This window comes from Bactrocera neohumeralis, unplaced genomic scaffold, assembly GCF_024586455.1.
Source record: "Bactrocera neohumeralis isolate Rockhampton unplaced genomic scaffold, APGP_CSIRO_Bneo_wtdbg2-racon-allhic-juicebox.fasta_v2 cluster09, whole genome shotgun sequence".
NCBI lineage: Eukaryota > Metazoa > Arthropoda > Insecta > Diptera > Tephritidae > Bactrocera > Bactrocera neohumeralis.
In genome coordinates, this window is record NW_026089622.1 from 19,056,796 (window position 1) to 19,083,464 (window position 26,669).

Sequence of the window (26,669 nt, forward strand, 5' to 3'; positions counted from 1 at the left end):
CACGCCGTGGTTCTTAAGCCCATGTTTTGGTTTTTCACTAAACCAAGCGCGAAGTCGTAATTCTTGTCCGCACTTCTCGGGAAGAATACCGCCATACTGTGCAGTTATGGTATATCATCGCCTCTCTTAACACACAGGGCCGGATCCTTCCAACCCACTAGCCTTGGCGTGTTTTCCGTTAGCCAGGTGGCCGACTTCTTATCTTAAAGGCGCCGGTGTACTCATCGCCCACGAGCAAAGCGTTCACTAGACAGTCCGGGAGAGACGTCTGCTGTTCGGACCCTAGGGCCTCCGCTGGATAGTCCATCCGGATACTCCTCACGGCCTCCGAGTATTTTCGGCTTGCGGCTCTCGCCGGCTGCTGGTTGGGGTTGGAGCGTTTTCCACTGGCTTCCTGTGGTTTGTCCTCTCGGATTCTTTTGGACCTGGATGGCTCCTGAGGAGTTATTTGGCCGTTTTTTCTCTTCTCTGTTCTACTGGGTGCCTCTTGGGGTGCCGGCCTAACTTCGTTTCGTCCCTCCGACGAGGCTGCTTTAGCTCAGCGCCGCCTCTGATTTCTGCGTCTTGTTGCAGACGAACCGCTGGCACCTGCGCGTTGTGCATTTCTAGGAGAGGGGTTGCTCCCCCTGCTCCTACTCAGAGTCCGCTTATCAGCTGTCTCCGGTGTCATGCCGTCTTGAAGGAATCTGAGGTACCACTTGAGAGTGGCTCCACTCATTCCCGCTCTTCGTGGGTCGTCGTGACCTCCTAGGCGTCCTGGTTCCGGGGTACATGGGATGTTCTCTCGTTGTCGTCTCCTTTTACGTTCGCCCCTTGATTCCACTTTTGTGAAACCACCTTCCTCTCCGCAGTCGATCCTGCTCGAGGTGGTTGTGGGGGCGGCGTTCGCGCGGTTCGCAGTGGTCGCTGAGTGCCGCTGAAAGAGGGCATGTCGTCGTCGTCGCGCGCGTGCTTCTCAAAGTGTGCTCGTTCTTCCGGCGACAGGGCATCCCGGAAGCTGAAGTTTCGTCTAGCCCCTGGGCCACTCTTGCTTGCGGTACTTGTGCAGCTGAACGCTGTTGTTGTTGATGCAGCTGCTTTGGTTGTTGTCGTTGTTGTTGTTGAGTTTTGTTTGTTGTTGTAGTTTTCGTTGTTCATATTGTTCGTACGACCGTTTAGCCCGTATTGTGGGTCTCCCGGTCTATTCTTATGTAAGAGGAATCTGAAAGGTCCGCCGCGCCAGAGCCCCTTGACGCGGTAAGGCCACCGTTACTTCCCAAGGCGGCCCGGTGTTGGGAAGGCTCCGTTCGAATACAACCGAATTTACCTCCTGGCTGCAAACCGTCCAATGGGCACGGGAGTCTTATAACACCCTGGATTAGGAGGTGGTAGCTCTTGGTCGCTGCACACATGCAGCCTCTGCCAGCCCCCAGGAGAGATGCTATGTAGCATCACCCCTGATGGTTGGGAGACTATTCGCAGAGGATATGGCATAGACTATCTCCAAAGCTGACGCCCACAACTTATCTGTTCTATAATCTCTAAACCATTTCTGCCCAAATAACTGCTTCTGATTTTGGTTGAATCTGTACGTTATCATCACTTATCTAATACCCTTTTCGCACAGACAAATTAATTTAGTATATGAAAGAAATATATAAAGAAACCCCGTCTCCGACAATAGGTAAAAACGGCAATTACTATATACTGTCGAAACTCTCTATAACGAACTCCTGTATAACGAAGTTTTCTTTATTACAAAGGAATTATAAAACAGTGTGTTTTGGGTCTACTTTGAGTGAAAAATAATCTTTATAATATATAACGAATTTCCCTAAGGCGAATATTTCCATTCAACGTAGCATTTTTTGCGACCGTGACTTAAAGCGTTTTCACGTATACGTATCACGGATACGTATAACGAATTTATCATTGTTATTCTTGCTCTGTGTGTATTTTGTTGCTTTCACAACGCACAAGCAGAGACTGATGCCACGGTAGAGGAGGAGTAAGGTCACTATCAGCTGATTTTATGTAAACAAAGGCACAGCTGAGAGGTGCCACTGTAGAAACGTCTAGTGTAGTCCGGGGTTGAGTTTCTATTGGAATCCAAGATGGCCGACTTTTAACCAAGATGCATTGTGTTATTTTCTTAAAATTTATGGAAAAGTTGTCCCAAAAATATTGGTTATATATAAAAGTTTAATATATTTTCAAAAGAAAATCGTATTAATATATATTCTTAAAGATGAGAACAATATGAGCTAATACATGAAAAATTAAGTTTTTTATTTATGCCTCTTTTTAACTGTGGTAAGTTAATAAATGTTCACCACAGAAAAATGTTACGAACAAATAAACAACTATGCCGAATAGTGGGGTCCAGATTATACTCATTCACAGCCATATTTACATTTTTGCCATCGTAACGAAAGTTTTTGCAAGGCAATTTGTTTGAGTTTATTTCATGGTTAAATGCTTTACGATGGTTTATTTAGTTATTTGAATCTGAAAGAAGTGTGCAAATTTCCCTTGAGACGATAAATAACAGATCGGGTTGGGATTTTATTCCAATTAAAGTAAGGAATAACTAAAAAGGCCTCGTTAATACTGCTGCGTAATGGGTCCGGTGCTGTTCCAATTTTATGATTTAAGAGATGTAAAAGCGATATGCGATGCTGTGAAGTACTCAAATGAATTTATGAACTTAGTTGGTCGTGAATTCGAGACAAAATTTTAAATTCAATGATGTGCTTGTGGAAGGTGCACATCGCATTGCTAGGTAAGCTAAAATTAAACTTTATTTCAAAAGATTTACCATGTAATTTTTATTTTTTTATAGAATCAGCAAAGAAGCTGGTGTAGAACGTTTGATTATTTGTCTGCTTTAAACGCTAGTCCCAAACCAATGAGCTTTGTGTTTGAGGGTGGAAGTAACTTTTTGAAGAGCAAATACTCCGGTGAGCACATTCGGATGTTATACAAGCTATTGTCAATTGCGTTTAGGATCCCGATACTGCTGGTCAGGTTTATCAAGCTGTTGGGTAGGTTTTGAGCAAAATTGAATTTACATACTTTCTAATATACTAAACACCCACCTTGCAGACCAAAGCGTTACCAGTTGAGCGAATTAATTGTCTGGTTTCATCGTGTTATGCGCAAAAATGAAAAATGGTGGGGATATCGTCGTTAAGACATGCGTTGCGATCCTACCTTCTTATTGAAAGCCAAGTTCACTGAGCTTATCTGTTCTGGACAACCTATTGGTGAGCTATATACGGAACGTATCGATCGCGAATGTATTACCGATGTCGTTCCCTCCGACATACCGTGGTTGAAGAATTTTGGTGTACAATTGACCTCCATGGAAGAGCAAGTACCATGGGAATTGTGACCATATCGTGCTGCGCAATATTATGATGCCGAATTGGGAGAGTGGGGGGAACCAGCTCCACCAAAACCGATAGAACATCGGGAAGAACTACGCAAATAATAAACAACACTCATCAAATGAAAGTTGGCAGCATTGGTGACCAAGCAGCGATTTGAAAAAGAAACATTTGCATCTACTCGAATTACAATTCGTCTTTACATCTAGTGAATTATGGTCGATTATGAATGGTGTGGAAGTTGATATTTAAACTTAAAAAAACAAATAAATGTAATTTGGCTAATAATGAAGCGCTATTAAAAATTAAGGAATTTGAGTTGTATTTTTAATTGGGCCAAACAAGTTATTATCGATTTGAATAATTTCAAACGGAATATATTTCGAACAATCATTTATTTTTTTAAATACTTTGCCAGTATTGCTACTGAGCATGGCAAAATAGTGTTGCGTAAGCTAATTTAAACTACTTTTTACTACTATATAGATATTGCAAATTCAAAAAATAATTTCTTTAAGAATCCTTTTTATTTAAAAAGTTAGCTTAGAACTAAAAAAATAATGTGGTAAATCTGTTAGGATAATCAAACACTCCATTTGGGAATGAGTAGGATTCCTGATCGCCGGCATTTAGCTAAATTCTGCCATATAAAACGTGTATGTAGTTTGTGATTACAAAAATTTATACTTGAAATTCAGAAAACATGGCTACTATAATTATCTCTTGATTTATATTACAGTAAAAAATTGTGTTTTACTGTTCAGACGAATTATTATGATATGTAATACCAAATTTTTCCACAATAGTTATCTCTTTTGGTACACTCATTATCAAAAATAATTTTCAATTTGTCCATGAATAAATTAACTACAACGTTTAAAAATATATAGCATATTTATTTATATCAAGAAGATATAATTAAATCTTTTGATAACAGCATTAAACTTCATTCTATAACAAAAATTGAAAATAGTATTTATACATGTACAAATATAGTACCTACTATAAATTTATAATTTTATATTATAGCATTTTCGCTTTCTGCAACCCGTTTTGACCTCTCGCCACCCTTATTCACCAGAAGTGGCCATGATGTTTTATTGTGAACGTACACTTGAGGGGTAGGTTAAGGACTGTGAATGGCTCTTTTTTCTATTGTGAATGGGACTTTCCCTACTCCTCTATACCATGCTGATGCTTTGAACTAATTTTCCAAAAAATTGAAAGTGTAGTTTTGGGGGAACCACCGAATTATGCAAATGTCAACTGAAATCATTACCACATCTCATATTTCTTGCAGTCACTATCAGTTTACCATTACATATCGCGATAGTAAGTTGTTGTTGATCATAAAAGAAGTTGAAAAGGGAAAAGTTTCAAAAAAATACATTGCTAAGAAATTTGGAATCCCTCCCATAGCTTATCTACGATTTAAAAAAAATGGATAAGCTTTTGACCAGTGTCTCAGATAATGCATCCAGTATTAAACGCAAGAAGCTTCGATCTTGTACCTTTGAGGATATTGACGAAGCAATGCTGAAATCGGTACACGCGGCACGTGGTAGGAATTTTCCTCTATCTGCACTAATACTGAGAGAAAAATTAAAACAATTATCTAAAGCATTGGGTCGCGGTACGAAGTTGAAAAGGGAAAAACTTTAAAAAAAAATTCATTGCTAAGAAATTTGGAATCCCTTCCATAGCCCATCTACGATTAAAAAAAATGGATAAGCTTTTAACCAATGTCACAGATAATGCATCCAGTATTAAACGCAAGAAGCTTCCATCTTGTACCTTTGAGGATATTGATGAAGCAATGCTGAAATGGGTATACGCGGCACGTGGTAGGAATTTTCCTCTATCTGTGGGTCGCGGAGAATTTTAAGTAAGTGTAGGCAGGCTTGAAGAATTTTAAAAATCGTCCCGTCATTGTTTAAAAAACATTGGATGGTGAAAGTGCTGCCGCCAATATCCAAACTTCAAATGAATGGTAACGAATGTCTTTCCAAAATTGTTACAAAAATATGACGACATCTTTAACGCCGATGAGACGGGTTTGTTTTTTAAGTGCTTACCAAATAAACGATGGCGTTTAAAAATGAGAAGTTCTTTGGGTGGAAAAACAGCAAAGAGAGGATTACTGTGATGGTGGCATGCAATATGACCGGTTTGGAGAAAGTTAAATTGCTTTTTATATGAAAGGCAAAGAATCCGAGTTGCTTCAAAGGAATCAAATCTCCATACGTGGATTATGAATTTAATACGAAAGCATGGATGACAAGCAAGATTTTCTTGAAATGGTTTCCGAAAGTTTGCTTTTCAACAAAGAAATGGTTTGCTTTTTGTTGACAACTGCACTGCGCACCCTAAGAATGTTAAGGACCAATTGAAAAATATTGAAATTGCTAATTTCTCACCCAACATGACTTCGTTACTTCAGCCAATGGATCAGAGCATAACATACGTAACATTGAAACGCATTTTGACAAAAATTTCGTCACAATTGAAGGAGAAAGAACCTCCCACGCGCATAAATTTTCTGGATGCCATAAGAAACTTAAGCAAAATAAGGGATGTCAAAGTAAAATCCGAGACAATTGTAAACTTCTTTAGAAAAGCAGGATTTGTAAAAGTTGGCACCACAACGAATAACATTATGCCTTAGCACGAAGAAAACTATCTGCCACTATCCCACTTCGCCTTTTTAGAATCTTTATTTAAAACAGTTGCTAATATTAATGCAGCATTTAAAGACTACAACAATGTTGACTGTGATGTCATTACCACATATCATCGAAAGTGTTCAAGAAAGTTTTGGACCACCAGCTATCTCAGGTAAAGAAACGATTATAAAGAAAATCCGTGGCTGATAATTTTCTGATATAAATAAGAAATGTTAAAAGGAACAACATATCTTTTTATTCTATATAGCGAATTTTCTTTATAGCGAAGTAATTTCCAGTCCCTTGGACTTCGTTATAGAGAGTTTCGACTGTATGCCTGTTTGTCAAATAGGCACATGTGCAAAAGAGTAATAATAACTGCAGACAAGTAGGCTCTGTAGTTTATATAGGTGCGAAGAGATGCGCTTATATTTAACATATGTATTTACATATATATATATAAACTAATTATTTACAGGAATAGAGCATAATTTAGCGACGTGCATATGCAAGAAGGTAATCGGCGTAGCTGTAGGTATATACGCACGTCATATAGGTAAATGCTAGTAACAAAATAGAGATAAATAACGTTCTCAAACATTCCCTGCAATCGCTGCTAGAAATAGAGAATTTGGCAGCGGTGCCTCAGGACGACAATTGATTGATCGACCAATTATGAAATCGCCTGGCGCTTAGAATAATCCTCTTACTGGGTCATCATTTAAAGCTACAATTGAGCATGAATTAATGCAAGCTTCAATCCTTACCAATAGCGTAATAGCTGTTGCGCGAGTTACATCTCAGGTTACGTCAACTGATGGCAAGCAGTCTGTTGGAATGTGCGGTATACCCACACATTGGGGCAGACTTAATTTGCTGATCTTATGGTAGAGTTAGCAGGAATAAAGGGATGTTAAACTTATTCCAGTGTGAGAGCGCCTCAAAATTAGCGTTTTTTATAACATTTTCCATTATGGCCAGATTGAACAAAATAACAATTTTTGGGCATTTATCAACCCAATACCCTACATTTAGTACGAATAAAAATTACTAAATAGTGTTTATTTATTATATGGAGAAACTATTTAAATCTTTTTAAAGAATATTATAACAACTGACTTTTGTCCTTTCAATACCCAATAATAGGATTTAAGCTTGTTAGCTCTCAATCATTAAACGTTCTTAATCATTTTCCATTGAAAATAAAACTATGATGCTTCAAATTACAAAACGTGTCATCAAATATCTTTAAATTTCACAAATTTATTTAATATTCATAGTTTTATATTTTTTATAAGTGGTCTTGATCGTTGCAACAAATCCCTCCGTTTACACATTTTTTTGGTAAGATTCCAATCTGGCCATCGCTCGTTTCCAATTGATAAACGTCAAAGCCTACTGAACTCGATTAGCTGTCAAAGTTCAGTAGGTTTTGACGTTTAGCAATTGCTCTCTCACTTCCAGTGAGAGAGGAGTTAAACATCTCTTTATCTCTGGAGTTAGTCTGATTCTTGACGTAGCACAAACCGCAACTGAGTCTAATTCTTCTCTGAGCACAAACTGTAACTCGCTTTTGGAGACGCCCGCCGACTCGCAAAATACTTTCCGGGTCCACATATGGGTTCATGTCTATCCTGAAATTTTATTTAAGAGCATTAATTGTTCTTGTATATTCCGTACCTTGAACTTCCTTTAACAGTTACAAGCAGAGCTCATTCATATACTTCAGCTGTTACAATCTTCGACCACTGACCTTTGTAGCGCGAAAGGAAGTGTCTTAGTCGCGCTTTTGTATTGAGGACGCGATCAAGCATGCTAAAGCTTTCGAAGAGAGGAATGCGTTGACCATACGCAGAAGATAAGCAATTGGTGTTGATTCTAACGAGTGGTTATAAGAGTACGTGAAATTTCTCAAACGTTTTTGAGACCTAAAATTGTTCTGGGATGCGTATTTGTTTAACATTTTTTTAAATATTTCACTACACAGAAATTAACCAATTGCCTGTGCCGAACACTTAAACTTGCGACGAAAAATTATCGAAAAAATAGAAAGGCGTGCGATCTCGATTTCAGTCTAAGTACAATTAAAATTTTTTATTCCAGTTCATATTTCACGTATCCTAAAACTTAAGCTAACGGGATAAAACAGTTGGCAATTAAATATGTATGTATGTATAAAAAAGAGTTGAGTATAATTCATTTTGTTAAATTATAGTAATAGATTAAGGTGAGTATGATTAATATTATTAGGGTAAGTATTTTTACAAAATAAAAAGAAAACTTTATAATTCAAATGTAATGTTTAAAAAATGTATTTAATTTTAACTTAATGCTTTTTCATTTTAGCTTTGGACATACATAAGTCGATTAACGCAACACCGGCCACCTTGACAGGATCAGGATCCTTCAACATCCATGGGCAGTAATGCGAGTTTATGAATACCTTGCCGTCTTGGTGGACGAGGACGAGGTCGTTGAGCTACAAATTGCGTGTGGGGTGCAGCCACTTGTTGCGTTCTTGAAGGCCCGTCATGTATGTTTTAGACCACTGTCGCCAAAACTGTTGCTTAAGAGAGCAAACAAGTTGCCATATCTCGCAGCAACGAATTGGGTCCACTGAGGAGGTAATGCTCGCAAGGAGCACCTTATCAGTAGATGCGCTGGGGTTAGTGTCTCGCCGGCGTTGGGATCCTAGCTCAACGGTGTTAGGGGTCGAGAATTGAGGATGGCCTCCACTTCGGCCAGTAGTGTTGACATCTCCTCCGTCGTGAGTAGAGCGTTGCCGAGTGCGCGAACGACCAGATGCTTGGTGGACTTCGCCGTCGCCTCCCATAATCTGCTAAAGTGCGGCGCCCTGGGTGATATAAGGCCGAAGCTGAATCCTTCTTCGACGGCGAATCCCATTAGTTCTGGGGCTTGCGCTAGAAAAGCCTCCTTCAGCTCGCGCAGCTTGCGGTCGGCGCTGACAAAGTTGGTTGCGTTGTCGCTGAATATTTTCTGTGGCATCCCTCGGTGACCAATGAACCTTTTGAGGGCGAAAATTAAATAATTAGTAGATAGGTCCGAGACGAATTCTAAATGTACTAATGTTTTGAAGTGAAGCAAACGAAAACTGCTGTTTAAGTTTTTACGGGTGGTCGTCCACGTATTTTTAAAGTTGTATATATAGGACCACAAAAATCTACGCCACATATCAGAAAAGGTCGTAACGCTCGAAGTCTTTCAACTTTTCCCATTATTTGGTTTCGCAACTCCGGCTTGTAATGAAAGCAGTGTGTACAGTTTCTTGCGGTTCTACTGTAAGCTTCTCTGGTATTAATTAGCCATATGCGTTCTGGAAGAAGCGCAACCAACGCTTCTGCCCCAGCGTGGTGATTTCGAAAGTGCAGGAACCGTAAGGAAGTGATAACGAAATGCGAATTTTTAATCAGTAATAATGGGAATTTGGCATCGTGTGGGAGAAGTGCATTTAATAGGCGACATCCTTCTCGGATTAATTTAAAGGAAAGCGACATATCCAAGTAGTCATGTAAGAACGGGTTGAGATTTTGCAAGTTTGCGGGTAGCGTCGTGCCTTTAGTCAGATTTTGGATTTCCCTGGCAAACTCAGAAAGTTCAATCACCTGGACCTGGTTCAATCACCGTGGAATGCTAATTGATGACAGCTGCAGTAGGTTGGCTTTGAAATTCTGTCAGCAATGGAATCGACTCATGCCAATCTAGTTTTTGGATCCAAAGCTCTTGCAATAAGATTTTTGCTTTGGTAACTAGTGGGGCTAATAATCCAAGAAGATCGAAAAGGCGGCCGGACACTGACAATATGTTCCATTTAGTGGCTCGCAGATCATTAAAATTATCATCTAAAACAAAGCGAAACAAATCCTCTTTCGGCAACCAATGGATTCCTAACGATTTAATGGAACTTTTGTCATTAAAGCTTAATGACTTTACAGTGCAATCACTGTCTAAAAAATTAGGGTGGTTCGAAAACCATTTCGTTAAGGTGAATCCGGGCGAGTTTAATATTTGTATTCCCTCACATCTCAAAAAATCTAGAGACGCAAAATTTTCGGACCCTGTTAATAAATCATCAACATAAAAGTTTCTTTTGATGGCCAATGAACCGAGTGGATATTTCATTGTATTGGCATCACTGAGCATTTGTAAACACCGTGTTGTGAGAAATGGTGCAGGCGTAGTGCCGTAAGTGACGGTGTTAAGTCGAAAAATTTAAATATGCTCTGAGAGATGCTCTCTCAACACAATAAGCTGACTTGTGTAAGCGAAAACGAAGAAGAGTTGAATACAATTCTTATTGTATGGTTTGGCCTACCATCAAAAGTTCATTCATTGAAATTTGAGATGAAGTACGACTCGAAGCGGGTCTTAAAACGCATTGATGCGGAATGAAATAGTGTGGCTCACTCGGGATCTTATTGGTCGTTGGGCTCATGTGACCCAGTGTTCTGTATTCATTCATAAAATCCAGATACATTTTACGAAGTTCTGGATCTTTCAAAGTTCTTCTCTCCACGGCCTGAAACCGCTGAATTGCGTTTTCATAAGAGTGACCGAGTAACTTACGGTCAGCTTTAAAGGGCATTCTGACTTGAAGCCGTCCTGAAGGCAATACTTGAGTTGTTTTCAAAAGAAAAATATCCGTTCCCAATTGGACGAAATAGCCAAACGAAAGAAATAATTCAAAATAAGCAATAGCACAATTAAAGAATTTAATTCGAAAAAATATTGTCCAATAATTAAATTTGCGAAAACACGCAACCTTGCTCAACATGAATCTACGCAACCTTGCTCAATATGAATCTACGCAACCTTGCTAAATATGAATCTACGCAACCTTGTCTGCGAAGATGTTCGAGCAGCAAGCGAAGCGGTGACAATCGGCGATCGTTTGTTCGTTTCTTTCGGCACAGCTCGGCTTTTCTACCAACAACACAATGTTGCCATGCTTATGCTGTTGTTGTTTTTGTAGAACAAAGTTTCAATTTTTGGTTGGTGACATATTCAATTTAAAATAAATTCTGTTGGGATTCGTACCTACGTGCTCGTCGTCACTTTTGAAGCGCTTACCACCAACACCACCATTGACACTTGAATTGCGTTGTCCTAATTATGGTTTGGTTATGCATGAAAGAAATATACAATGGATCGCCGATTGTTACCTCTTTCCTTGCTGCTGCTGCGCATATGTATGTTTGTATGCTTGTTCATTATTGAAGTTATACTGCTTTTTCTTTCCTTTGTCTTTCATTTCTGCGAATTCTCAACTATTTTATGTGCCCTTTTGTTGAAATACCCTACGTTGGTTCATTTTTTGGAAATCGACCCGCGATGACGAGGTATATCGTTTTATCTGACAGCGTGAGGTTTAAGAAGTTCATTTCTGATTTTGTCTTGTGGCATATTAGAAATGATGTTTCTTCGAAAATCGTTCGCTTACAACGGATAAAACGACTTCTGAGTGGTGATTTTAATGAATAAATTCCTTTTGGTTGAAATGCTCGGCGTTGGCCGTTGAAAAGTTAAGACTATACTTCTCAGGATCATTCATTTCTTCAAAGAAATTAGTGACCTTTAGAAATATGCATATTTGCATTATTTCGTTTTCATTTCCATATTCGTAGCAATAGAATTTCTATGGCATAAGTAAAGTAATGGCCACCGATTGTCACCCCTTGTCGCTGTAGCAGCTTCGCCTACAAACATGCGTAAATACATACGTATGTATGTATACGTATGATCGTGAATACATATCGACGCAGATTTTTGCGAGAAGCACCAGAAAGTTGTGCAATTTATGATTTTTAGCTTTTGCCATCGTCGCGAAAAGACGACTTGTTGGCAAATGTATGCTCGGGGAGATGTTACGGCCTCTGTTTTTATGAATGAAGCGAGATCGCTTGTGGAATTTGCGCCTGCGTTCATGAATGAAATCGTTTTTGTTGTAAAATGTACTACACTTGTTCTTCGCCAATTTGGCTGCCATATTGACTTGTGAAGATCAATTTTTTGTTGGTGACATATTCATATGTGTACACATGTGTATGTTTGTATGCTTGTGCATTATTCGGCAATGTATGCAAATATATGTACATGTAAGTAAATATGAATGTATGAACATGCAAGTCAATGCGCGCACATGTTATAAGTATATTGATAAGTCATGAAAATATGATTTCAATTTCTGAACGCGCACATGCGTATACATACACTTATATGAGCATGTGCAGATTCACAAGATAAGATAGAAGATGTATGCCTTTTAACATCGTATACTATACAAATAAATATTTTTCTTACTAATAGAAATTAAATTTATCACAGCAATATACATAATATACTTATACATAATTATAAAATGTGAATTTAAGTTTTCTAGTTTTCTTTCATACAAAATGATATGCATTTCTTGAAATATCACTAAGAAGTATAACTTCATCCGCGCGTAGGTGCTCCACGCACCTTTTTGTTTCGTTTGGTACTCGGAAAAATAGGTTCCTGGACACCTCTAAGAAAGCTTCTCCAAATATGAGTTTTTAATTGTAACGGGAAGGTCCTCCTACATACAGTTTTCTATTTTTTCTTATTATCAGATAGAAAAATTTATATCTCGCTTCCAACTACTTGAAAAAATATTTTGTTCCTTAGATTTTGTAAGAAATTGAATGCTCTACAAAAACCATCTATAATGATTTTTTCGTAAACCCAAACGGTTAAAAGATATTAACAGTTAAAGTTTGATTATTTTTGGGAAATTTTTTTATTTCTTATGAGTTTTATAACTCAATGAAAAAAATAATAATAAGAAAAAATAGAAAACTGTATGTAGGAGGACCTTCCCGCTACAATTAAAAACTCATATTTGGAGAAGCTTTCTTAGAGGTGTCTAGGAACCTATTTTTCCGCGTACCAAACGAAAAAAAAACATTTTTTTTTTTTTTTGAATCACTCTAATGTGTATATATGTATAACAATATATAATATATATATGTATGTATAAACAAGCGTTTAATGTGAAAAGGGAGAGCTAAAAACCGAAAGTGTGCTTACGTCCCTTTGGCACAGGATGCAGCGGCAGCACATTCCCACGGCGACCTAAGCAGCAGCGGATAGACGGCAGCAACGAAGTGATGGCAGCGGCGGAATTGTAGGAACTGTTTGTATCAAGGCTATTTCCTAAAACGCCAATAAAACTAACGGTAAATACATTTTTGGTCTATCCCATTCGTAGGGGCTACGAAAAGCAAGAGAAGTGAGACAATAGAAATACACCGACTGTGCAGTGAAAATAGCTTAAAAATTAGCTCTTATAATAAATTAAACTGCGATATAAAATCGTGTTTAATCCCTCCTTTTGCAACTTTCTTTGTTATTCATGTTATTCTACGAGGCATGCGTGCAAAAACGTAGTTTTTTTTTTTTTGCCAAAATGTTACAACTAAGCGAAAACACATCAACATAAGGAAAACATTTAAAAGATCATAAAAAAAAACTGACACATACGAACGCCAAACACTTTGAGGGTTTTACTATACTGACCTAGTACCATCACCTTGACTTGGAATTTCTCACCCCCCAGATTAGCTGTTGTACTGTGTAATTTATTTATCACGGCATATGTCCCTGTATAACTGATAATAAAATCGCAAAATGATGAAGAGCACAAGCACATTTGGAAAAGCTGCAGACCGACCTTCGTCCACCCGCTATTGCCGTCCTGTTCGAATTCAATTTGAAAAGGAATTAGTTTAATAAACCCTCAATGCACTAGATTTGCGCTAGATCCTGCAAAGGAATTAACTTAAAAATATTTCTGGTATTATCTTCCTTCGTCAGTCCATAAAATTTTAATTCACGCTCCTAATGTTATTCATTATGCACCAGTTTCAATTATAGAGCTCTCATACAAATCCGCTAAGTCAAGCAATAAGGACGTTAAGATGTATCGACTCCATCATTCATGAAAGAACTAACGGATCGCTACAAATCAGGACTTGCTAAGCCGATTGCTTTTGAGCTTAGATCCTTTCATCACCAGTCAAAGAAACTATCATGCTAAAGTAAATTAATTTTATTAAATTCAGTTTTTGATATAGTTGAATAACATTCAAACAAATCCTTTTTTAGCTTATCAAATTTTTTAATTTAATATAATTAATTAAAATTTGTTACCATCGGGGGTGGCAGAGTGGGAAACGGGAGAGGAAGATTTTAAAAAGCTTTGGCAAAAGTTTCACTTTCATATATGCAGTGGAAGTATTTTTGGCCGCTGATTCCATACAAGACCGACCACTGTGCGACGGTGCGATGACAGCAGCGGCTGAATATCAACAGCGATGGCGGCAGCGGAGTGATAACAACAGCGGATTGACGGCAGCAGCGACGTAATGGCAGCGACGGAGTTATAGCAGCAGTGGAGTGATGGCAGCAGCGGCCGAATACCAACAGTGACAGGATGGCAGCAGCGGAGTGATGACAGCAACAGCGATACTAACAACGACGGGATGGGAGCAGCGGTCTGATGATATCAACAGATAGCGGTGGAAACGGTTTGTCTTTTTTACCGGCACTTTGGTTTTCACCGGTTTTTAGGCTTTAAACAGTTTAGAAAAACGGTTTTTAGAAACTCTAACGTAACTTTGGGTAAAAACGTTTTGTGCCTTTATTTGCGCCCACCACTGTACCGCTTAAATAAATCACCTTTCGCATTGTACTTATCAAGAACCACCTTTTATATTCTTTCGTTGTTTGGTGAATTCCTCACTTTACGAGTGCGATCTTGATTCCAGTCTAAGTACAATTAAAAATCTTTATTCCAGTTCATATTTCACTTATCCTAAAACTTAAGCTAACGGGATAAAACAGTTGGAATGTAAGTATGTATGTATGTATAAAAAAGAAACTATACTCACCGTTCATTTTGTTAACTTATAGTAATAGCTTAAGGTGAGTATGATTGATATTATTAGGGTAAGTATTTCTACAAAATAAAAAGAAACCTTTATAATTCAAATGTAATGTTTAAAAAATGTATTTAATTTTAACTTAATGCTTTTTCTTTTTAGCTTTGGACATATATAAGTCGCTTAACACAACAGTACGAATAGCTTGACATTCTAGGCCTAACTTGCGCTTCCGTAAGTTTTGATACAACTGGATCTTCTTCCATGCAGAGACAACGTAAAGGTGGACCTGGCCACCATAGTGAATGAAGCCGAAGGGCTGTAGACACACAACGCATTCCAATGTAAGGTCAAGATAGTGATGTTGGAATCGCTTAGTTCAATTTCGGGTACTAATTTCGCTAATACCAGCAAGTCCCTTGGTGGAGTTTGAATTCAATGAACCACAGATTTAAATAAATTTAACATCTGGCCAATTAAACGAATACTTAGTCAACGGTCTGAGCTCAAAACTTTGCGCCCACGAGTCACATTACACTGTGGAACATTTTTGGGATTATTGTCTGAGGGGTGAGAAATTCCAAGTCAGGGTGATGGTACTAGGTCAGTATAGTAAAACCCTCAAAGGGTTTGGCGTTCGTATGTGCCAGTTTTTTTTATGTCTCTGTCGTAGATTTACCGAGTTTAACACAGAATTTAATCGCGTATCTTTGCTCTAACGAACACTGCATTTTCGGCATGCACCACTCTTACACATCGCGCGAAAATGTTTGTTCTGACTCTACCGAATCCAGTCGGTGCGCGCACGCTCCGAAGAACAGTCGTGGCGGAAGAAAATCAGTCCTTTTCCTTTCCGGACAAACCCTGTATACTTTTTCTTGCTGTGAAGGCCCGATTGCTGTCTGCAACCATGTTGTAGTTATGTATATACAGCACATTGACGTAAAGCACGATTTGCATTGTAAGGACTGCTTGTCATGCCATGCGTCGCGGCAGCCAACTCGAAACTATGTAGTAGTTCAACTAGGGATTTCCTCCACAAAATGCGTTGCCATTTGCTATGAAAGGGTTTGTTCTCCACCTAACACTTTGTTGACGTCAGCTGTTATTACTATGTGATAGCGTCGAAATCGATGAATAATATCTATAAGGTTATCTTGAATCCGTGATCTCGCAATTTATGTGTCGTTCAATGACACTGCGCTGGTAGTTTTGCACGACGCGTTGAATACCACACAAAATTTACCTGTTAACGCATGATGGGGTTTGTATTAGCATTGCGTCGGGTCAAATAAATCGTAATTGACTGCATGCATGTGACCGAGTGCCATGTACTCTCTCATATACATGATGTAATTGCTGCGAAGCACAGAATCACCAGCTAATTTTCGTTTAAGATAAAAAAACTGATGGCGTGTCAATTGATATACATCTTCTAAAACTAGGAAAATACTTGCGATCCGACAGAATTGGGGTTCAGCGAAGTGCTTGACCTATATGTCATTGCTGAGCCTGGTGTTGATGCTGAGACCGTTATTTCGGTTAATTTGGTGTACACTGACAAACAAAGCCCTTAACATAATTTTTTATAACGGTTTTTAAGTTCCACCATTTTGCATGAACATATGTATACTATTATGTATGTATGTTCGTATGAATGTTCGATGCTACACTTATTAAAGTCCGAAAATATGAAATCTTTTTTTTTAAGAAATACATTTGTATTTTCTATTTCTACTTTTTTTTATTTTCCACATACATTTTTTTCATCCATATAAAAATTTAAACAAATCAAGAGCTCAAACATGCCTAATATCAGCTCGAACCTACTGTTCAAATTACTTAAACAATAATATACAGTCCACTATCAGTTGACTGCATACAAAAATGCAGCAAACAAAAAAAATATGTGATAAGAATACAATACAGAAAAACAACGCTTATGGTGGTTATTGTATTCTTTATCATAAATCTTCAAGTGCCTTAGTCACACACACACATACATACATATCTGGCAACTTTTCTCGTGTACAGTTGTGCTTTCGTGCTCTTAGAAATTTGTTTAATTTATATAATATTTAAAACTTTGTGGTGAAATTATCTGAATTAAGTGATCCGTTAAGATAAGTATCACTATTATATTGTTTTATTAAAGCAATTGAAATTTACTTTAATTGCGTGTTGGCTAATTTTAATTTATTCCGCCGAGTAATTTTCAATTTGTTTTTGTGCTACATTTTAAATAGTGCAATTGTTAGTGTTAATTTATATTGCTTACTTAAATTTCTTTCTTGTTTTTTTCGTTTTCATCTTTGTCCACAGCTGTTTGTGAGTTTCTTACTTTTCGTGCATCTCAAACTGCTCGCTACAGTGGTTGTTACCTTTGATAACCAAATTTTTTATTGCATTAATTTGTTATAAATATTTTTGTCATTGCTCTTTTCACTTTTATTATTTAACATTTTTTATATTTTTATTTAATATTGTTTTTGTTCATTATGACTTCCGAACTGCTCTGTGAAAGGCGAGTCGGAACGCTTTGTTTTTTGTTGGCTTTGTGATGGGCTTGCCCATCTTAAATGTGCTGGACTGACAGGTAGGATATTGATATTACTTAAAATGCAGACCAACAGAAATTTAATTGTTTAAAGTTTTTAAGCAGGCGCGTAATGGTTTCAAGGAGATTGGTCGTGAGCTTGAAACCCTTACTGAAAAATGTACCACTGTATCTTCCTTAAAAAGAATGCCCCCACCTACTATTGACCTCATCAATCTTTCAATGAGAGAAGGTTCCGTTTGCTCAGGACACAGAGAAAACTGTTACTGAACACGGTAAGCGGAAAACTTCACAAGATCCGCCTCCAAATACTTCCAAGTCTGCTAATAAAAACTTAGTTATAATACCGCGGAAAAAGGTATTTTTTATCTCGAGACTTGCTGCGGATACCACAGTCGATGATATAAAAAGTTATATCTCGTCGAAATTAAAAATTTGAATTCAAATACAACAGAGATATTTCGTCGTTTAAGATCGACATATCTGCTGACAATTATCAATTGATACTTGACAACTCATTCTGGCCATCTGCAGTCTTTGTGCGCGAATTCGAGCACAAACGTGATAAGTCACATGTAGTTATCACTACAATGCCAAGAAATCCCGTGCAACAAACTAATTAACAATAATTCGCGATTATTTATTATCAAAATGTTAGAGGGCTTAATACAAAACTTACTGATTCGTATTTAAATAGCATTCATTGTAACTTTAAAATCATTGCTTTCACAGAAACTTGGCTGAAGCCCCACTTTTTTGATAATGAAATATTCAACAGTGAATTCGAAATCTTTAGATATGACCGGCTGAACAGAAAAGGAGGTGGTGTCTTGTTTGCTGCTCATTCTTCAATTCCATCTGAAGAAGTCGATATTCCGCATGCTGACTTCATAAAATTTAAGTGCATTCGTATTTGCGCTAATAGTGGCCATATCTACTTAACTTTATCTTATACTAGCTGACCCGGCGAACTTCGCACCGCCTAATTATTGGAGGCATATTTAGTAAGTCACAAACACACGACACAATACTTTTTTAATTTTATTGAAATTTGCTGCTTTCAGATTTTTAGGAATATTAAAGAATTATAGTATAGATGCACAGCAAAGAGACGTTAACATTTCTAGTGATATTTTACCATAGACAATTTTTTTTGACGATCGCCATGGTTAGGAAAAGAAGAAGAACTACATCTGTCATCGAGAAAATAAAGAATTCAAACAACTATAATATAGTTATAGTGAAGCTATATATCCCTCAACTCCTTAAAATGCATTGTCCGTTTTGTAAAAAGTGGATGGAAAGGCAGAAAAAAATAATAACTGTCCAGATTGTATTAAATTATTATTAAGATGCGACGAATGCTACAATATAATCGCTGTTACCTTCAGATTTTGAACCAAGTGTGGTAAGAATGTAGAACGAATAATACGCGTGAACAGGGCAAAAGTACAAAAAAATATATTAAAGCAAAAGCTGCTATCTAAACCAAAACACGTTTCTACAATGCCATCTTCATCATCTGAGGAGACATTCTGTGAATTAAATTTATCGGCCGAAGACATACAGGACATTCAAGTTATTGAAGACAGCCAAAAGCCCAACATCAAGAATGTTCTGGTAGATATTGATGTTATTGAAGACAGCCAGCAGCTCAACATTGATAATGTTCTGATCGAATCAGATTTGTCCGAGTCGCCTAGTACTTCCACCATATTATCATGTCCTGGCGAGCCAAGTGGTTCCCAAGTAGATGGAGCCAAGTTGATGGAAATAAAGAGTTACTAATACACGTTGACATTAAGGATCCAAATGCACATTGGATTGCAATTATATACATATTAAGTCATTTATTTATATTTATACACTTCATATACAAAAATTTAAAATTTTCTTGGATGTGCTCGTTTCTGGACTGTGAACATGATAAACAAATCTTTGCTTAAATTAAATACAACACAGTTATGATCATATACAGTTAATTAATATAGTGCTTTCTGGTAGACAATATTTTTAGTTTTTTTTTTTTGCGATGCGTAAATAAATAAGGATGTTGGTTTTCCGACACGCAAACACGCAACGTATAATTGTCCATGTGCGAAACGGGGAAACTCTAAGTTTATTCCGCAAACTTGGAACGATTGGCCTTGCGATTTATTTATGGTCATCGCAAACGCCAGACGCACGGGAAATTGCAACCTCTTAAAATCAAATGGCAAATCCGTTGGAATCATAGGTATTCGTGGGATTAAGACATCCTCTCCTTTGTATTTTCCTTTGATTATTTTAGCTTCGATGATGTTATTTATGAGTTTCTTCACAACCAATCTCGTTCCATTGCAAAGTCGAGGTTGATTAATATTACGCAGCATGATGACAAGTGACCCTACTTTTAATTTCAAATTATATGGTGGTAGTCCAGGCAAGTCCAATGAATTTAAAAATTCTGTAGGATAGTTGACTACGTCATCCTGGTTTGTAGCCGTGTCAACTGATTTGTACGTAAACAACTCTCCTGGAAGGAAATTCTGAATGGTAGCATTGAGATCATCGTCATCTTTGTTTTTTGCTGCCAATATTGCTCGTTCACTTAGCCAATCGTGGTTATTATATTGTTGTTTAATGTCCGGAAAAACGCGCTGAATAAGCTCCTGTCTTTACGTGCCGCCACAAATTTGATGATTTTAGATATGCGTTTATTTCGTCAGCAACAGTCGATCGAGGAATTAAGAGTCCGACGAAAATCACCTGACAACAGTATCATAGCTCCACCAAAAATGTTTTGGTTATCACGTAAATCTTTTAACGTCCTATCTAGTACCTCCAGCGACCTCTTGTGGGCCATTGTGCATTCGTCCCAAATTATCAATTTGCATACTTGGAGAGTATTCGCCATAGCGCTATTTTTGGCAATGTTGCAAACTTTAATGGTAATTTTAAGGCTGAATGTGCAGTTCGTCCGTTTCATCAGGAACAGATGAAGCCAACGCTAGGGCTACCTCATTTTTCGATCGGATCTTTGCTAATAGCAATGAAATTAGGAACGTTTTCCCAGTACCCCCAGGAGAATCAAGAAAGTAAATCCCCCCAGACCCACTGTTTACAGCTTGTGTTAAACGATCGTACGCAATCTTTTGTTCTTCGTTCAATTGCGGAACAGTTGTGCGAACTGCTTCGGTCATAGCTTGAGTATCGTACTGGAGTTCTCTTTGCAACTCATGGTTTAATGCATCTTGCATAACACGATTGGGTGCTGTCAGGCCCAAACACGACAATACTTTATTTGCCATCAACAAACACATATCTTCTATTATGATCAATGTGTCATTGTAAATCTCTGCCGTAATTTCCAATGTAGGATTTAAAGTTTCACAACGCACGCGATGCAACACATCCTCAGACATGTCATCCCTATATTTCATACACAAATCATTCGGATTTGAGGGGAAACATGTCGATATTATAATCGCAAACAGTGTGCGAATTTGATGCGGCGATGAAGATATCACGGAATCCTTGAGCGTATCATCCCAATGCGAATCGTTTTCAAGCAACCGTAATAATTGACACGCCTCACGGTAAGTCGCACACAGATGTCCATCAACTGTTCGCAATTGTTGAAAAGATGTCGGACCAGGAACATTCACCAATAACAATCTAAGATAATAACATTCATCGTTATTAGGATGTACTGCATATATACGGCCTATAGCATCTGTGGCAAATACATTTTCATATCCTTCAAGTGGTGCTCCTTGTTTACAACGCTGAAAAGACTTCGATGATGCGTTCCATGTGTAGTAGCGCGGCATATCAGCATACAGCAAAGTGCGAGCGAATTGATCAGTTGCACAAATTGAGAAGAAACCTGTCAATGTGGTCACAGATGGACGTGCCGCTCTATCTACAGCGTTGTTTGGGTTGAAATACACTCGTTGTCCATTTTCTACATGAACTGCCAAATGCAATACAGTGGGATGTCTTTCATGAATTGCAAACGAAAATATGCGCCAAATAGCCTCATTGCTGCTTACATAGCGACCCATCTGATAGTGAGACACTTCATCATTTGTGTTTGTTACTGCGAACATGGCCATGTCGCTACCTTTGTTAACATATTTACATATGTACTTTATGGATTTCACAGAGTTACAAAATTCCACGTTGATGTGAGCTTCAAAAGTTTTGGACAATATGGGCGAGAACGGCACAATCCAATGATTGTCTACATGAAAATCTTGTCCTTTTATCTTGACATCTACAGATCGTCCACCGTCCTCAACTGATCGCCGACGATACAATGGGTAACCATCGATTCCCGAGATGGTTTCAGCAAGCAAGTTTCTCGGGTACCGTATGGAGCACTTGCCGTCGATCATACAGGGTGAGCTGTTGTTGAAAACTCCGCAAGGTTCATGTATCATGTGTTTAGTTACTATCGTATGCAATTTTGGGTCAACCGTTTCATCAGGAATTTCGGCTGAAATAATGGAATCAATTTCTTCTGGCCTTATTTTGTCAACCAACCAGACTAATATATGAGCATGTGGCAAACCACGCTTTTGCCACTCAACAGAGTACATCCAACAACGTACTTGGCCATACACACGAAATTGCTTTGTAATGAAATTCATTAAAGATTTTAATTTTTGCTTTTAAACTCTGGCTGTGATAAATAGGTCTGGACGGCCATACTTTCGAACATAAGACATCGCATCTTGAGCGTACTCGTGCATGTGGCGCGGGCTTCCGATGTAAGTGGCCGGTAAAATTATCATTCTTCCTACATTATTTACATTGCCGTCAGCATTGATTGCATCGCGAAGATGAATGTACTCTTCAGATCGAAGCTGCTGTTGGTTAAGACCGATGTATGTCAATCTTTCAGTCTCAATTTTGACGTACATGTCCACTGCATACTGATGAAAGAGCCGTTGACACATCAAAATGTGATTTACTTCACCTTCACGGATCATGAGTCTGCATGCATAATAATTCATGGCACTGACTTTTTTATGTGTATCAGCACCTGGAAGTACATATGATAAAAAAATACATTTATATATTGAAATATAAAATATTTTATTTTGTATAATCTAATTACCTGTTGTTGGATTAACCATTTTGATATTAAAATGGTACCCATCTTCTCCCTGCCAGAAAATTAATGGGTATTGTAAAGCATCATAAGCTCTATGCGTTTCATATACACGTTTCAATTCATTGTTCCGGCGATGAAGTACAATATGTCTTGATTGCAAATTCTCTCCAACAACGACAATAGCCACTTCATCTATTGTCGGTGAATTAAACCTCCTTGCATGCTCTCCAGCAGGTGTTTTGTCGGCTCTTATTACAATATTATGGCTGTCTGATGGCATCCAATCCAGTGCCATTTTGAACATCTTCACTAATTCATTATTCTCGTGAAGAAATGTTTGCAGTTGTTGGACAATGATTCGCTTGACGGTTGGATTATGACCACAACGTGTATCAACTTCCACATCTTGATTGCCCATAAAATAAATTTGCAAAAATTTATGATCTGCTTCTGGCACTGGCAGCATTGCCCCCAGTAGGTGATGAATTTGTCCTTGTATCTGTAATTGTTTAAGAACTGGTTTAATTAATTGTGATACAAATACAAATTAGAATTTCACTAAAACAATTATGGTATACTACCTTGAAAGTAGGCATGAACCCGTCTTGTACTATGTGCGTTGCACCAAACAATGTCATTTGGAAGCAATTATTATATTTTTGGATGTTAGCCAAGAAGTGTTTAGACTCACTTTCCATCCCATTAACTAATGAGTGTAACGGTTCAGGTGGTGGAACCAATTGTACATTGCCACCAGCACAACATAATCCTGCAGGTTCACTACTGTACTTTAATGCTTTTCAATGTTGACAAATGATTGACATTTCTCCAATCGTCACAGATTTGTCGGCACTATAATCAAATTCCGGATCGTAGAAAAATGCTCCTCGTTCGAGGTTTATAGGAGCATTTCGCCTGCGGAATCGATTAAATTCGTTATCCCGTGCTCGCTGCTGTTGTGATCGATGTGCACGAACTCGTTCCATTCTCCCCCTATCCATTTGATAGTTATTTACTCTTGAACGTAATTCTCCCATACTTGTACGGCTGTTATCATTATCAGCATCTCGCTGGTCATTAGTGCGGTTGGAGCGTAAAGTAGCTTGTTGCACATTTACACGACTTCGACGACCTATGTCAGGTCGCTTTCTTTTTCTCGGCATTGTAAGCACCGAGAAGAAAATCACTTTTAGCAGTATTTCAATATTTCTCCAATTAAATGTTTCTTTTTTTTAACATGAGATGACAAAACCAAGGATGTTAAAGTAGGAGCGCAGCAAAAAGTATCTAAATGTATGTACAAAACAATGTAACGTTCGGATACACGTGCTTTTTACATGAGATGACAAAACAATGGAACGTTCGGATACACTTATTACTTTCTTATTTCTCCAATTAAATGTTTCTTTTTTTTAACATGAGATGACAAAACCAAGGATGTTAAAGTAGGAGCGCAGCAAAAAGTCTCTAAATTTGTGGACAAAACAATGTAACGTTCGGATACACGTGCTTTTTACATGAGATGACAAAACAATGGAACGTTCGGATACACTTATTACAGGGCATCTCGACAGTATAGAATTTATAGAATACTAACTGTTATTGCTATTGCCAAATCTGAATGTGGGCATTTGCTATCATGATATAATCATTTGCGCAAAAGCGTAGGGTAGGTAGGTTCGAGATGATGTAGCGCATACTTTGAGCTCTGGAAAAATTTATTTTATCATTTGCGAAATGTCGTCGGGTAGGTAGCTGATGTAGGGCACGTTTTGAGCTCTTGAACTCCTTAAATCTTTTGTGTGGAACATAACAAAAGGATAAATATCGTTTTGTTTACAAATGTATTTTTATAAAAAAAAATAATATAATAACAAAGGATAAAGATCCTTTTTTTTACAAATGTATTTCTGGGAAAAATAAGAATTTATATTTTTGGACTACTATATAATAATTGTGGCATAACTTTTATATACCAATTAAAATAATAAATTTAAAATGAGAAATGATATTTTGATTTATTCTTGTATAAGTTTATTAAATTTAAGACTTCCCAACCCAATTTGCATAATATTTCTATAAATTAACAATATTACACTAAATATTAAATGTTATTTTGAAAATGTATTTTATTTTTATAATATAACACAACCGTCTTAACTCGTTCTTCTAATTTTCATATTACCGAAATTAAAATGCCATCGGCATATGTGGAAATGGGATATGTTGCCTCTTCGAAATTTTCATATAAATGAAAACTGCGCTGTTAAACTGCTGAAGAGACAGCTTCTAGCTTACCATATATGGAAAACTATGTAGTATTCTATATCTAGTAAGCAATGAGCAATGTGGAGTCTGGTTATAAAAAAAGTATTTTTGAGAGTTGGTAACACTGTAAGGTTGGCACCATCAAACATGTCAACACATTAGTTATGAGCAAAGTTGATATTATGTTGTCGATTCAAAAGTCTTGTTTTAATGCGTTCTTCAATTCGAGTGGAACTGAGAATACAAATACCGTCAAATGTTTGACAGAAAGTAAGTGGTCAACTTTTATATGGGAAAGTGGAATTGTCGTTTTACTCTATCTTACTCGTAATTTTTCCTTATTTGCTCACCGTTTAGACCTACCCTGGACTACGACAAACTTTTTAAAACCAAAGTCAGCTCAATCGGCCCAGCCGTTCTCGAGTATTAATCAGACTAACGAACAACAATTCATTTTTATTTATATAGATATATAGATTATATAGATAGATAGATAGATACCGGCTCACTCGGACATATCTGTATATATGCAGAATGCTTCATTAATAAATATTATTATTATCATTATTTTATTGAAAAGGATAATACAATTACACCTTAACATTCCAAAAATTTTACAGCATTAGCGACTAAGGCCATCAGCTTCTTAAAATTAAATATTGGAATATACAATGGTTTTGTTATTTAAGAGTATCAACCTTCAAAATAGATATCTAGTGTACATATATGTAAATTTAATAAACTCTTTTATGTTAGTATGTGTTACGTTTGTTAGTAATTCTGTTAAGTTTAAGTTGAGACGGTTGTGTTCCAATGATGTGCAGTTTTGTATTAAATGCTGAGTTGTGAGATTCTCGGTATTACAATATGGGCAAACTGGTGTTTGGGAGTTTTCCAAATATATGTTTGTGTGTTAGTTTGTTGTGATCCAACCGAAAGCGAGTATACATATAGAATGCAATGTCTTCTGGATATGGTTGTAGGGAAGAGAGGCGATCGTCGTTGAGGATTTATTATTTTGTAATAGTGGGAGTATTGGCTCTAGTGTTCGTTTTCGGCTTCACGATAGGACTGTTTAGCAAAATTTTTAATGTCGTTTTTATTGTTGGTATTTATAAGTTTTAAGGGAGCTCTTGTCGCATGTTTGGCTTGGGAGTCGGCTAGAGTATTGTCTTGTATACCAATGTGGTTAGGTATCCATGATAACTTGATTTTACTACTATTGTCGATGAGGATATCTCAAATTTGAGAAACAGTTGGATCAGCATAATTGACGTTTAGTATGGCTTTGAGCGACGATAAAGAATCACTGAAGATGAGAAGCTTACGTCTACTCTTTTTTGCTATTAGGCAAGCGTTCCTGCACGCTGTGGCTGTTGCTTCTGCCGTGAAAATTGAGGCAAAAGGAGGTAGTATAGCTGACATGATTACGGAGTTATCCTTAACGACACTGAAGGCCACATTATTGTAATCCTTTGATCCATCTGTGTAGAGTGTATCCCAATTTTTGTGAGAACTTATAATTTCTGAGAAGTATTTTAAGTAAATGTCTGGTGGTGTAATTTCTGTTTTAAATTTAGCCAAATCCAGAATAACGCACGTTTTTGTAAGACTCCAAGGAGGAGCGCGAAGGCTTGGGATCACTGGGTTATTTAAATGAATATTCATTTCCTTTGCAGAATGGATCAGGCTGAGGTTTTCCTGGTTTTTCTTTTCCGGTGTAGCCTGTTTGTTAGTGCGGCTTTAACAGGAGAGCCTTCGGCATTGATGATTTTCGTAATCATGCTTCTG

At 37.5% G+C, this 26,669-nt stretch overlaps 1 protein-coding gene and 2 pseudogenes across 1 annotated transcript; 2 read left to right on the forward strand and 1 right to left on the reverse strand.

The window, feature by feature from the left end:
* The first annotated feature begins 1,883 nt into the window (after positions 1-1,883).
* Positions 1,884-3,656, forward strand: LOC126764151 (NADH dehydrogenase [ubiquinone] 1 alpha subcomplex subunit 9, mitochondrial-like; annotated as a pseudogene).
* A 5,066-nt stretch (positions 3,657-8,722) lies between these two features.
* LOC126764645 (uncharacterized) lies at positions 8,723-9,037 on the reverse strand. Its single transcript, XM_050482307.1, has one exon. The coding sequence runs from the start codon at positions 9,035-9,037 to the stop codon at positions 8,723-8,725; it is 315 nt and encodes a 104-aa protein (XP_050338264.1).
* A 2,303-nt stretch (positions 9,038-11,340) lies between these two features.
* LOC126764756 (small nucleolar RNA U3) lies at positions 11,341-11,515 on the forward strand (annotated as a pseudogene).
* The last annotated feature ends 15,154 nt before the right edge of the window (positions 11,516-26,669 follow it).

Bases quoted from the DNA above. Each gene is read 5' to 3' on its own strand.
- LOC126764645 (XM_050482307.1), bottom strand. From the start codon at position 9,037: ATGCCACAGAAAATATTCAGCGACAACGCAACCAACTTTGTCAGCGCC.